The 12,727-nt window shown below is 51.4% G+C and overlaps 1 protein-coding gene across 2 annotated transcripts in view; it reads left to right on the top strand.

Moving 5' to 3' along the window:
* Positions 1–505: 505 nt before the first annotated feature.
* Positions 506–12,727, top strand: part of RHOQ (ras homolog family member Q) — a 40,226-nt gene continuing 28,004 nt past the window's right edge. For both annotated transcript variants that reach the window (XM_065929342.1, XM_065929341.1), the window contains exons 1-2: positions 506–647; positions 1,211–1,269. In XM_065929342.1, coding sequence (XP_065785414.1) covers positions 506–647; positions 1,211–1,269 — 201 coding nt within the window. The remainder of the gene's footprint in view (positions 648–1,210; positions 1,270–12,727) is intronic.

Below are 12,727 nucleotides of genomic sequence, written 5' to 3'. Positions count from 1 at the left end.
CCAGCCGGCAGGCGGGCGGGCGGGGGCGCGAGGCTGGCTGCCCGCAATCGGGGGAGGCGCCTGGGCCCGCCCTCCTCCGGGGCCCAGCGGGGAGGGGGCCCCGGCCCGGCGCGGGGCGGGGTGAGCCGCCTGGCCCCTCCCCTCCGCTGCCCTCCCCAAAGTTGCCGTCTCCCCCGGGGCCGGCCAGTCTTATGATCCAGTGGATCCTCCTGGGGAGGCCGGGCCGGGGAGAGGGCGCGGGCGCCGAACGGCGGGGGCAGCGGGCGGGCGCGGCGACCGGGGCCCGGGCGGGGATCCGGGCAGCGACCGAGGCGGCGGCAGCGCCCCGGGGCCGTCGCCCCCTCCCCTCGGGCGGGGGGAGCCGCTGCATGGGGCCGGGGGGTCGGCCCTGCTGCGCTGAGCGGCGGCGGCGGCGGCGGCGGACCCCCCAGGCGGGCTGGGGCTAAGCCCGGGGCCGGGGCGGGGGCTCCGGGGGGACCATGCCCGGAGGCCGGCCGGCCGCAGCATGGCTCACGGGCCCGGCGCGCTGATGCTCAAGTGCGTGGTGGTCGGTGACGGGGCGGTGGGCAAGACGTGCCTACTCATGAGCTATGCCAACGACGCCTTCCCGGAGGAGTACGTGCCCACCGTCTTCGACCACTACGCAGGTAAGCTTCGGAAGTGCTGACTAAGGGGCATCTCCCCAGGCCGGGAACTTTGGAGCAACTTTGGATGAGCCCCCTCGCCGCCTCCCCTGCGTGCGCTCCTCCCCCCTCCCCCGCCGCGCCCTCCACGGGGCGCCGGGCCCCACCCCCAGGCTATCCCTCGGGCAGCCCCCTTGCCAACTGGACCCACCCCTCTTCCCACCCCGCCCCCCCAATCCCGGTGCTCAGTCCCGCGTCCCGCGCGTCTCGGCGCCCGTCACTTCCCAACCCCCTCGGTGCTCCGGGCCGACCTCCTTGACCTTCCTACAGTCGCCTTCCCAACAGTCTCAAACCCCGAGGGGGAAGCGTGGCTACGGGACTTGGGAGAAGGGAGTGGGCAGCTGGGGGCCACTTCATCCCAGCCTCACGCCCACTTCACCGTGAGCCTGGGAAAAGCGGTGGCATCTCCCTGGGAGCTCCCGCCTGCGAGCGCTGGTTTGGGAGGGGAGGGTCCTGGCGGGGAACAGAATGGCCCCAGAGTCTAGGTAATTGAGCTTCTCTCCCCGCCCCCACTTCTGCCCTTGCAGTCAGCGTCACCGTTGGGGGCAAGCAGTACCTCCTGGGACTCTATGATACTGCGGGACAGGTGAGTGTCTTGGCCCCAGCCAACACCCCCCTCCCTTTCCCCAATTTACGGTGATCGCGAAGAGCCTTTAGAAACTGAGGTGTCTAGGAGCGAGGGTGTGTCTGCGAGGGTCCCTCTGGATCAAGTATTTCTTTGAGTCAGCACATTGGGAAAAAGATAAAACCTCAGCAACAAAGGCAGACCAGCCCACCCCACGGGAACCCCTGGGCTGAAAGTTTTTGCCTGTGTGTGCCTTCTGTGTGGTGCCTGGTGTGTGGGTCCCAACTCCTGTTGCAAAGTGGCAGCAGCCAATCCTGAAGCGCCCTTATTTTTAGTTGCAGATGACCAGGTCTCCCCTCACAGCCTTTGTCTGGTCCCTCATTGGTGAGTGGTCTGCCTGCCCGAGGAGCCTGATTGGTGGGAAATGGCATCATCTAATATGATGGGAAGGCATTTGGTCCTGGTTATGTTTATTACAACATCATTGCACTCTGGGACTCAAGTCCCTGAAAACGTAATTTGTGGTGTTACCGAGGACCACAGGGAAAAAAAGAAAAGAAACAACAACCATCCAGCCACTCCCTGGGGCAGGGAGAGGAAGGGTTAGGAGTTCAGCCTGAGCCTTGGAGGAAGAGCTTTTGTTGTTGTTGTTCCCTAGGAAGGCCAGGTGACTTTGTCTGGGTTTTCTTTGGTAGAGATCACTGTGCAGAAAGAAAATGCACCCTCCTCCTGTCAGCCTCTAACCATTATTGGCAAATTAGAGGTGGCTTCTGAAGGATTGAAGTCTCCTTTCTGACTCTGTACCAGCTCCACCCTTTTCCCAAACCCACTTTTGCTGTGGGCCTAAGATGTGTGATGAAGTTTTGCAAAATCCAGCCCTGTGATTAGACCTGAAAATTCAGACGGGAGTTTCTACGTGTCATCCTGACGAGTTCTTGAGGACATGTGGGCAGTTGAGGGCCTTAGAGAGTGTCTGTAGGGAATGGCCAACAGTGCAGTTTCCTTATGTGTAAGATGGGGTATAAAAATTTCAGACCATTCCCCTGGGCATGTATTATATGCTAGATGCTTAGCGTTGAGTCTGGCACATACTTGGTAGGTCAATAAAGAGGAGGTTTTCTTTGTAAACTCATCTAGTTCTGGGTTTCAGAATTGTAGTATCAGGTTAGATTCTGGAAAATGTCTTCTCTGGGGGCCTCAGTGTGACCTCTGGTTTCTGTACTGTGAAGTTAGAGGAGCCTCTGAGAGAGACTGTTAGAACAGACTCTATAGAGTAGCCTCAAAAGGGAGACTGTTGTCAGAGAGAGGTGACTAAGGCCACCCCCTCTCACCAAACTGACCCAGGTCAGTATAACCAGTTCTTTTTAGATTTTTTTTTTTTGGATGTGGGCGATTTTTAAAGTCTTTATTGAATTTGTTACCATATTGTTCTGTTTTATATTTTGTTTTTTTGCCCAGAGGCATATGGAGTCTTAGCTCCTGGTCAGAGATAGAACCTGCACTCCCTGCATTGGAAGGCAAAATCTTAACCTCTGGACCACCGGGGAAGTCCCAGTATAACCAGTTCTTAGCTTTCCAGGGCCACTTTTCATTACCTGCCTTGTAGCTACTCCTTCTGTCATGGACAGCAAGAGGCAGAACCCATTCAATCAAATAAGACTAATGTTTAAGCAGTACAGCTGGTAAACAACAGTTTGAAATTATTGGTTGAAAGGAGAGAGGTTTTTAAGAATCGTCTCTAATTTTAACTTCTCTCACTAGTGCCTCTTCCCTTTTCTTTGTTACTTGTCACCATGACTGTTTTTTGACCACGAGCCCTATTCAACAGGACGTGTGTATGTCAGAGCTGTTCTGTGCACATTCATATCTGACTAATATTTGCTGACTTTCTTCTATTGTACATATCAGGCCAGAGTCATCCACATGCAAATATTATATCATCTTCTTCACTAAACAACCCCATGAGATAGGTGATCCACTATCTTTGCAGATGAGAAAAGGAGCTCAAAGAAGCTAGGTTGCTGATCTAAGATCACGCAGCTACTGAAGGGTGTTGCTTGGGTTAGGACATGGGTCTGAATATAGAGGTGGTTATATACACAGGAAACCATGGGAGGTGCTGAGGTAACACCTGGGTTGATTGGGTTGCTTGTATGTCTGTAGACATGGTCCCTGGAATCTTCACAGCTATTCTGAGCAGGGGTTATATGCCAGTCCTGCAGAGGAAAGAACCCAGGTCGAAAGAGTCAACTGTTCTTTCCAGTGGAGATTGTAAGCTGTATACCTAGTGGGATCAACCTATTAGTGATTAAAGTTTACTCTTTTTACTCAGTGGTGGATCACCTATTCTGTTGACCACGAGGTGGACTAGGCTCCCTTGGTGTTTCTCTCAGTGTCTAAGACTTTTCTTAGCAATAATTCATCTTTCAGCATCCAAGCGTTTATTACTAATAAGCAGTCTTAGCAACATAATCCTCAATGAGATTAAATGAGTGCCCACTTTGTACCTGTGTGTGTCTGTGCTCAAGTCGCTTCAGTCATATCCGATTCTTGGCAACTCTGTGGTACCTGGCCCTGCACTAAGCACCTGGGGGCTACAAAGAATAAATTTAAGATAGGGATCTGCCATGGCCAATGGCAGCATAGGTGGAAGTGTTTGAATTAGATGCCATGAGTGTTATTTAGGCGGTACTTGTGTTGTACTTGGGCATTAAGGCCTCATGCCTTTATGAATCGATATCAGATTAGTCTTACAATAATAATAGTGATCAAGAAACACATATACATATGTAGAGAAATGTTAAAGTCTAAAGGGCACCAGAAAAAAGCCCATGGGCTTTGGAACCAAATTAGCTTGGGCCTGGATCTCTACTTGGCTGAACTGTTCTTTTGATTCTTACCACATTATTAACCTTCTTTGTGATCTAGTAAAAAATGTAGATAATTAAAATCTGCACTGCAGTGTTGTAGGCCAACTTAAATTGTTTAATGTGTGGAAAAACAGCTGACACTATTCTTCATTCATAGTAGTAGATGTGTAATAAATATTTGGAGAAATTACTGTGCTCCACTGTAGGCAGTTTTGTGGGGTGAAGGGGTCGCAGGTGGAAGAGGGCAGTGTGTTATACTTGGAGTTGATAGAAATTCCACTAGGATGCCAGATCCTAGAGCCTTTTGAGTGGAGCCATGGTGCCAACTTTGTACTTCAGAATTCCCACAGTCTCCATCACTACCCATGGACACAGTTGAATGCTCCCTTCTCTAAATGCCCTGCTGTGTCAGATGGTTTTCCTTTCTCGATCAGAACCTACATCCCCAATGATAGAACTCTTAGCAAAATGAAGAGTTCAGTGTAGATTTTGAGAACCAAGTGGGGTATGGAGGTTTCAGTTGATGCTACTTTGGGAGGTAGGTTGGGATGGGGAAGGAACTCATAGTACTTTCAGATGTTCACTTGTAGGTACTTCCCTGATGGTTCAGTGGTTTGGATTCTGCACTTCCAGTGCAGGGGGCATAGGTTTGATCCCTGGTTGGGGAACTAAGATCCTACCTGAGGCCAGAAAAAAATATAAAAAGTTTTAAAAAATAAAGTACAATGTTTCCTTGTGTACTTGGGTGCTCTCTGTATTTGATTCATAGCAACAACACCCTCCTCAGGTTGGTTGGGACTTCTAGTCTGGGCACCTACTCTTGGGTTCCCTCTTAAAAAAATGTATTAATTTTTATTTTTTAGCTGCCCTGTTTGGCATGTGGGATCTTGATTCTCCAACCAGGGGTCAAACCTGAGCCCCTGCATTGGCAGCATGGAGTCCTAACCACTGGACCACCACGGAAGTCCCATTGGATCCCCTCTTTGACCTCAGTCGAGTTCAAAGCCATGTAACAATGGCCCAATTTATATATTAAAGAACATATTAAAAAAATTCAAGAGGTGGCTGTAGCAGATGACCTCTTGCCTTCCAGAGCAGGCAGTTTCCCCCTTCACCTCTGCTGCTGGCAGAGAGAGAGAGAACGTGAGTGTGATGGGCAGTGTTAGTCTGGTCACGTGGTCTGCCTGGGCACATCCCGCACCACCACCAGCATTAGGCCAAAGGGAAGCCCCCCTGTCTTGGCCAAGACCCTGGGTGGCCCAGGAGCAGGCCCAATATTTTACTGCCAAGCTTTTCAGAGTGGAAGTTGTGGACACTCCCTCCAGCTCTCTGGGGCCTGCTGGAGGGTCTGGCTTCCGGCCTGGGCCTCTGCAGTGCTTCTCCTTTCCTGCCCAGCTTTCAGGGCTCTGAGGTTGGCTCTGCAGCCCCTCTGTCTGCCCACAGAGGGGCTAGAAGGTGATATTTTCCCCTCCTGCCTTTGTACAGGGAGCTTGGGGGAAGTGGAAAGGGCTCTGGCAGATGAGCCGGTGGGAGCTGACTGGCAAGCTGCTCTCCAGCACCCGGCTGATCTCTTAATCCTTGGCAGGAAGGCAGAACTTGATACCTTGAAGAGGGAAGGACAGACGCCCAGTTTATCCCAGGTCCCGGAATACCCACACTCAAGAGGGTGTGTGTTGGGGCTGAGTTTGGGTTCCTGGGAGTTCCAGATTTAGTCACTGCCTCAGTGTGTACACATCCATATGTGTGCTTTGGGGTGTACTGTTGCTATATGTGTTAACTTGAACACACACAAGTTCAAGGATGCATACAGGAGAGCTATAAATACCTTAGCTCAGGTGTCCCCGGGGGTTGGTTCAGGGACTGGCAAGGTCTGTTTCTTACTTGTCGTAGCCCAGCAGCTGTGGCTACCTTGCAAACTCTCTGGGTACGCAGGAAAGCGCTTCCCTTCCAGAAGGGAATCTCCAGGGCTGGTAGCCTGGGAATGCCCCGCCTTCAGTGTTTCCTTGGGCAGCACCCAAGGGCCCAGGGTCATGGGAAGGGGGAGGGGAAAGCCCAGGGAATTGCCACTCATGGAACACCTCCTGCCTTCGGGCCAACATCCTCATGAAACCTCCCAAGGTGGACTCTTCCCTGCTGAGGGAGTTGAGGGAGTGGGCTTGTGAAAACCAGACCCATTGAAAGGTTTTCCTTAATTCGGAGGGGTCTGCGGGGAACAGCAGTGAGACTCAGGAGGTGCCCGCTCACGTCACCAGGCCTCCAGGTCCCTGCACCCCCTCACTCACCCTGAAGGGCCCGGGGAGCAGAGTTTGAGAGGAGCTGCAGTGTTCCTTTCAGGCATCAGCCGCAACAGGTGAGATCCGGGCACTGAGCACCCTGGTTTCCCTTAGTAACCTACTGTAGATTTGTCATCTCTGCATTTTGCTAACCTTTTTAGAAGCTATTTATATCTCTAGCCTGCACTGCTTCATAGGGAATGCTGCTTTCCTCCTCCGCCTGGGGAAGGTGGATGGCCTTTTTTGGCTCCAAAGCCTTTGTGGTGGCCAAAGGTCCGGTGTCCCCCGTCTTGGGACTCTGATACAGGTTTGGGATGTGGTCCTCTGATCCATCTGGCTTCACTTCTGTCATGACTCTCTTGACGTTTGGTGACATTTACGCTCTGGGAACCAAAGCTTCGCAGCAGGTGTATCAGGATCGGTGTTACAGGTGTGCCCAGATACCATCTGCTCAGCTCAGGGCAGGGGGTTGGGGGGTGGGGGGCGCGGGGCAGTGTGCAGCCTCCAGGGAGCGGAGCAGATGCAGTCCTTTCTATGTGTGCCAGGATGTGAAAAAGGTGGGAAGCACTGCTTTAAAGCTCATGGGTCAGAGGCCTTAAGGGGAGCTGGGCGTTTGCGGTTTTGTTGTGGAATTGGGGGTTTCAAGAGAAGAGCCCTAATGGTATTAAACAACACAAAACGGAGCCGCTCTCCACGGGGCTGACACATGTGTTGGCAGCAGCTGGTACCACTGAGAGGCCTCAGACACAGAATAGCAATATACAAAAAGGAGGAAAGAGAGGCTGTTACAAAGAAACTAAGCCCGAGACCACACATGTCTTTAAAATTTGTGCGCCTCAGCTGAATTTCTTTTCAGTCAGAGGGCTTGGTTTTGCCCTAATTTGGCATGCTTGGGTCAAGGAGCAGCTTTCCTTGCCCTCAGCAGTTTGCCGTTCCTCTTTTAGTTTCTGGCAGACAGCTGCTTTGCACGAGGAAGCGAGGGGAGACCCAGCCAGGGAGGCTGCACATGGTGGCATGCGGGCCATGGCAGGCTGGCCGTGGCGAGCCGCACGAGCCCTCTCCCGGGTCTCCCAGCCCTCCTGGGTTCAGTCCTTCCGGATCCGCTGCCTGCAGATCTGACTCCATTCCGCTCTAAGCTCCGTGAGGACAGGCAACTCTGTTTCTTTACCGTGTTTCCAGCTCTAGCCCAGTGTCTGGTGCGTGGTAAGCCTACAGTGAATATTTCTTAAATTGACTTGATTCCCATTTGGCTGCCGACCCATTTCTGCTAAAAGGTTAACCAAAGACTAGGGTTATTGTTCTTAAATAAGAGCTTCTGGCACACCCCCTTTCTTGGGGAAAAAAAAAAAAAAAGCTTTGTAAATTTAGTAAAAGTATCTTAAGTTTCAAACGAGTGACAGGCATGTAGATAAGCATCAGGCCAACAGCGTTATCCCCTCTTTTGGACCCTGGGGGCCTTTAGTATCACCTGTGGGTCCGTCCCTCAATGCTGTCTCAAGCATCTTTCCTGAGGTTTCTGTCTCAAATCCCCTGAGGAGAAGGCAGCTTGGCAGTAAATGTATGGGTATTGGATTGTCTGGAACATCTTTGAATTGCGCTCCTCCTGTCTCTGTGAGAGCATCAGGCAGCCCGGATTCTTCCCTCCCTATAAAGTGGGGAGATAATGGGCACCTTGCAGGGTTCCATCAGGGTTAGAGATGGTCCAAATGGCCCGGCACTCAGTCTGTGACGATGGTCCAGGCTGGCTTTGGGGGTTTCACCCCAGTTCAGTTCAGCTGGTGTTGGTTCTGGGCTGGCTCTGTGTGTCAGTCTCCTGGGGGAGGAGAGAAGGGGGATCAGATGGCATAAAGGTCCACCTATGCAATAGGGAACACTCCGCATGTGAAACCGCGTGCCACATGGTCCAACTGAGAGGAGGTGGTCCAGACGAGCTTTTGGAAGTTGTTGGCTTGCAGGGAGAGACAGAAGGCAGCACAGTAGGCTGGTTACTATGGTGGGCCCCCACATTGGACTACCAGGATCCACTTCTCAACAAGGGTCTTGACCTCTCAAAACCTCCTTTTCCTTATCTGTAAAATGGGGATTATAAAATCAAACCAGAGCTTTCCAGCTCCCAAGTAAGAGATTTTTCTCAGCCTCAAAGCAGCTGGGTGGGGCCTAGGATGGGCAGCCCTGGGCTCAGGTTGTCCCTTCCAGCTCAATCAGCCTGACCTCAGTCACTTACCCCAGGGCCCCTCTACCTGTGTGCTGAACACATATCTCTTTTCTCTCCCGTGGAATGAAAGCTTGAGAAGCAAGGGACTAAATGAGGTCACAGAGGCAGAGGGGCATGGAGAACTGGTATTCTGGGTAGAGAGGAAGAGCGTGGGGCGTGCAAGCATGGGGTGTCCCAAATGTGTCTTTTCATGCTACCCCAGATCCCTGCTATCAGTGTCAACATGTGGAGTAGGGATGAGTCCTAAATTATGGAGTTTTTCACCTGGTAAGTGACAGCTTAGTAATTAGATATTAATCTGGTGCTGTGTTGCTTGTTGATTTTGTTTTATTTATTTATTTATTTAATTTTTGCTTGTTGATTTTAATAGAAAGAGCAGAACATGGGGGAAAGGGGCTACTGCTTCATTTCAAGTGCCTGAGTAGAGGCCTGGCCACCTCTCGTCGCCATCCCCACACAAGCCAGCCCTTTCCAGACTGAGGGTGGACTCTGGGCTTCAATAATGACACCCTCGTCATGGAATGGTGTTCTTACAGGGTACAAAGCATGTTTCATGTCCTGCCTCCACGAGGCCTCTCACCTGCTCTGTGAGTAAAGAAAGCCGGTTGCCATTGTCTCCTGTGCAGGTTCAGGGAAGTTAAGTAACTTGCTCATACCACAACAGCTGATAAAAGGCAAAATGAAGGTTGCAGGGCGGACTGCCCAACTCCAAGGCCTGGGTTCTTTATGTTAAATCACTCACACGAATCAGCTTGATGGTGTCATGCGTCTCCTTTACATCACTCCCTTGCTATTTCATTTAACAGTGCATTCCAGGCCTGCTGCTTTTCTGGATGGAAGAGTGGGTGGGATGGTATCTATAGTTGGGACACCAGGCGCTGCTGCTGAAACGGCCCTTAAAGAGACCCCCACCGCACCCCCACCCTGGGAGGTTAAGGGCGTTTTGTCCATGTATTCATTAACTTCCACTCTTGCTGAAAAATACGCCGTCCCCGGCGTGGCACTGGCGGCTGCACGGCCAGTGAGGCTGGGGCCTGTATTGCCCCTTCCCAGGAAGGAGGACCGGGCTGTGCGCAGCACCCCTGCGCCTTGTCACCCCGCTCGCCTGCCACCCCGACTTGCCTGGAGTGTGTGTGCGGCGGCTACTGAGCAGGGCCGTGACAGCCAGCACATGGCTGGTGTCTGTTCCATCCCATAGGGGCTGCCCCAGGCTTTTCTTTTTCTCTTGTTAGGAGTTTTCTTATTTAGGTAAAAATTGCTGTTTTCAACCTGTTTGTCCCTCGTCCATCGGGTATGCCCTGGATGTGCACCCAGAGGCTCCCTCCACCACCCGCGCCTCATTTTGCCTGCCTTCCTGAGTATCTCATTGACACCATGTCTGCTCCCACAGCCCACCACCTGGGCTGCATCCCGCCGCTGAGGCTGCCAGGACGGGATGAAAACATTCATTCATTCAGTCAGCAAACATTCCTTGAGCACCAGTCTGGGCCACCAGTCCCTCTGCCAGGGGCGGGGCTTACAAGACAGGTCAGGCCCTGCCGCCAGAAGCTCACAGTTCAGCAAAAGGGCCACAGGAGTAGGTGCCTGTTCATCACGGGGCGCAGAGGGGGCTGGGTTCTGTCCTTCCCAAACAATACACTGCCCCTAAGAGCTAAGCTGCCTAGGATTCTCCAGGTCGATTTTAGGTGAAGAAAAGTGCCAGGTTGGATTCGTACATGTACTCGATGCTCAGCAAGGGTTTGAATTGCTACGTGCGTGCATGCCAAGTTGCTTCGGTCGTGTCCGACTCTTTGCAACCCTAGGGATGATAGCCACCAGGCTCCTCTGCCCATGGGGTTCTCCAGGCAAGAATACTGGAGTGGGTTGCCATGCCCTCCTCCAGGGGATCTTTCTGACCCAGGGATCGAACCCAAATCTCTTATGTCTCCTGCTTTGGCAGGTGGGTTCTTTATCACTATCCCCACTTGGCAAGCCCTTGAATTAAACTACACTGATTCTCAAATGTGGTCCTGCAGCCAACATGTGTCTCCTGGGAATTTGATAGCCATCCAGGCTCTTAGGCTTCTCCCCAGGCCTCCTGAATCAGAAAATCTGGGACAACTCTGGTATAACAGGCCCTCCAGGGGATTCTGATACAACTGAAATATCAGAGCCACCATTAACGAATAACTGTGAACCTCATGTATCTCCTCACAGCAAGCCACCTCCCCTCCCCCAACATGTGTGTATACACACACATACACGCACGTATATGTATATGTATGTGTAAATGTAAGTATACGCAGGTATACTTACACATTGTCTCCAGAGTGCAGTACATAACTTCTTCATCTTTTAACCCCTATCCATCCAAACACGAGTACACACACCCTCATCTCTAGTTCTTTGCATGCGGTTGGGACACTCTGTATATGTTGGAATGAATTGAATCATTCAGCCAGTGGTGCTGCCTTCCTCACTTGTCTGGTGGAGATGGGGCCAAGGCAGTATCAGCAGCAGAAAACGGAAGCAGACTCCTTAAGCTGCCCTTAGCTCCAGTGGTATGCTGTCTGACGCAGGGTGTGCACACAGTAGGCTCCATGAGTATACTTTGATGAAACCCAAGTGTCAAGCCATGTTCTCCTCTGTACTGTAAGCAGTCAGATAGATTTGAGGCTCAGGCCCTGCTGTGCTCACCATGGCTGAGGTTAGCACTCTGGGAGGTGACAGGCCCGCCCCTGGGGACAAGGCTAGTTCGGTTTGTGCTAAATTAGTTACAAAGCCACAGGTGGGCATGACATCCTTTTGTATTGAAACTCCCCAGGCAGGTCACTGGGACAGGCCATTACTCACTCTTCTCAGCTGTAATTACTTTTCGGGCTGACCATGGCTGTCTGTCTAAGTGTCCTCCTCCTCCATTCCCCTTCCCTTCCCCCACTTTTGAATTCCTCCTTCAGTCCGCTCTTTCTTCCTTCTTTTTTTCTCTCTTGCTCTTTCTTTTTTTCAAAACTTGTTCCAGTGTAGAAAGACCATCCTCTTTCAAATGAGCTAATGGTTGGGATTATAAATGAGTTGGCTCAAGTATGCCCCCTGTAAGAGCTGCCACTGAGGGGAAGCATTTAATTCTTTTTGTCCAGCTTGATTAAAATTCCATTTACTCCAGCTTAATTTTCAAAGAGCTGTCCTTCCTAGTTAGCTGATTAAGGGTTCGTAATTAAGGTGTTTCTCCTTAAAAGGTGGCCTCCCTGGCCCTGGAGGAATGGGGAAGGGCTGGAGGTGAGAGGGTTTCTTGCAGTCTTCAGACAGGGGCCTTGTCTGGCAGCAGGGAGTTTGTGGTCTTTATCCAGCCTGCAGAAAGTGGGAAGGTCCTTCTGAGGCCCAGTCATCCCCCAAGCTCCTCCTCTGAGGCTCCAGCCCTCTCAAGGATTGAACTCCTTTGAATTTCAGCTCAGAAAATCATCTATAGGCTCTCATCTAGCATTTCATTTTATTCTGTGTAAATCTTTGCTCAGCCCCCAGATTGTAAGCCCTGGGAATGGGGGAGGAGCGAGCTGCAGGTGGCACATACACTCAGCACAGCTCACAGCCAGATGTGTGTTGGATTTAGGGGACTCTGTCAGAAAGATAATCATGGAAAGTACTTTTCCCTTGACTTTATGTCTCCTCCATCAGCTCATTTTAAAGGGGATTCTGGTCTGTCTAGATGTTATTGAAGTTCTTTAAAATCAGATTATAGGTGGTCATTGCAATGTGTTGTCCACTGAAGCACAGTAAAACTCATTTCTTAACTCATGGATGCCATTAGCAGAAAGATTTCCAGGTCTATTTGGATAAAATACTGGATAGGATGTGTGCTGTTCTCCAGCAAGTCTGGATCTCTGGGATCCCTTCAGTGTGTTTTATGTTAGGTGTCCCTCTGTTAAAAGCAGGGGGTTAGCGGGGAGCCCGGACATCCTGCTGCTGGGTCAGGCATTGTGGAAGCATCAGTCTAGGCAAGCTGGTATTATGAGCAAAGCGATTCCTCAGAAGTTTTTCATGGGCCAGACTGCTTGATGTGTAAGTTCACTCCTCTTTCCTTTTTAAAAGTTGAGGTATTATTCATATTCAGCAGGTTTTATATATTCACAAAATTGTATAACCAT

The sequence above is a fragment of the Muntiacus reevesi genome, chromosome 3, assembly GCF_963930625.1.
Source record: "Muntiacus reevesi chromosome 3, mMunRee1.1, whole genome shotgun sequence".
NCBI lineage: Eukaryota > Metazoa > Chordata > Mammalia > Artiodactyla > Cervidae > Muntiacus > Muntiacus reevesi.
The sequence above is the reverse complement of the archived record's forward strand: the minus strand, read 5'-3'. Positions and strand labels throughout refer to the sequence as shown.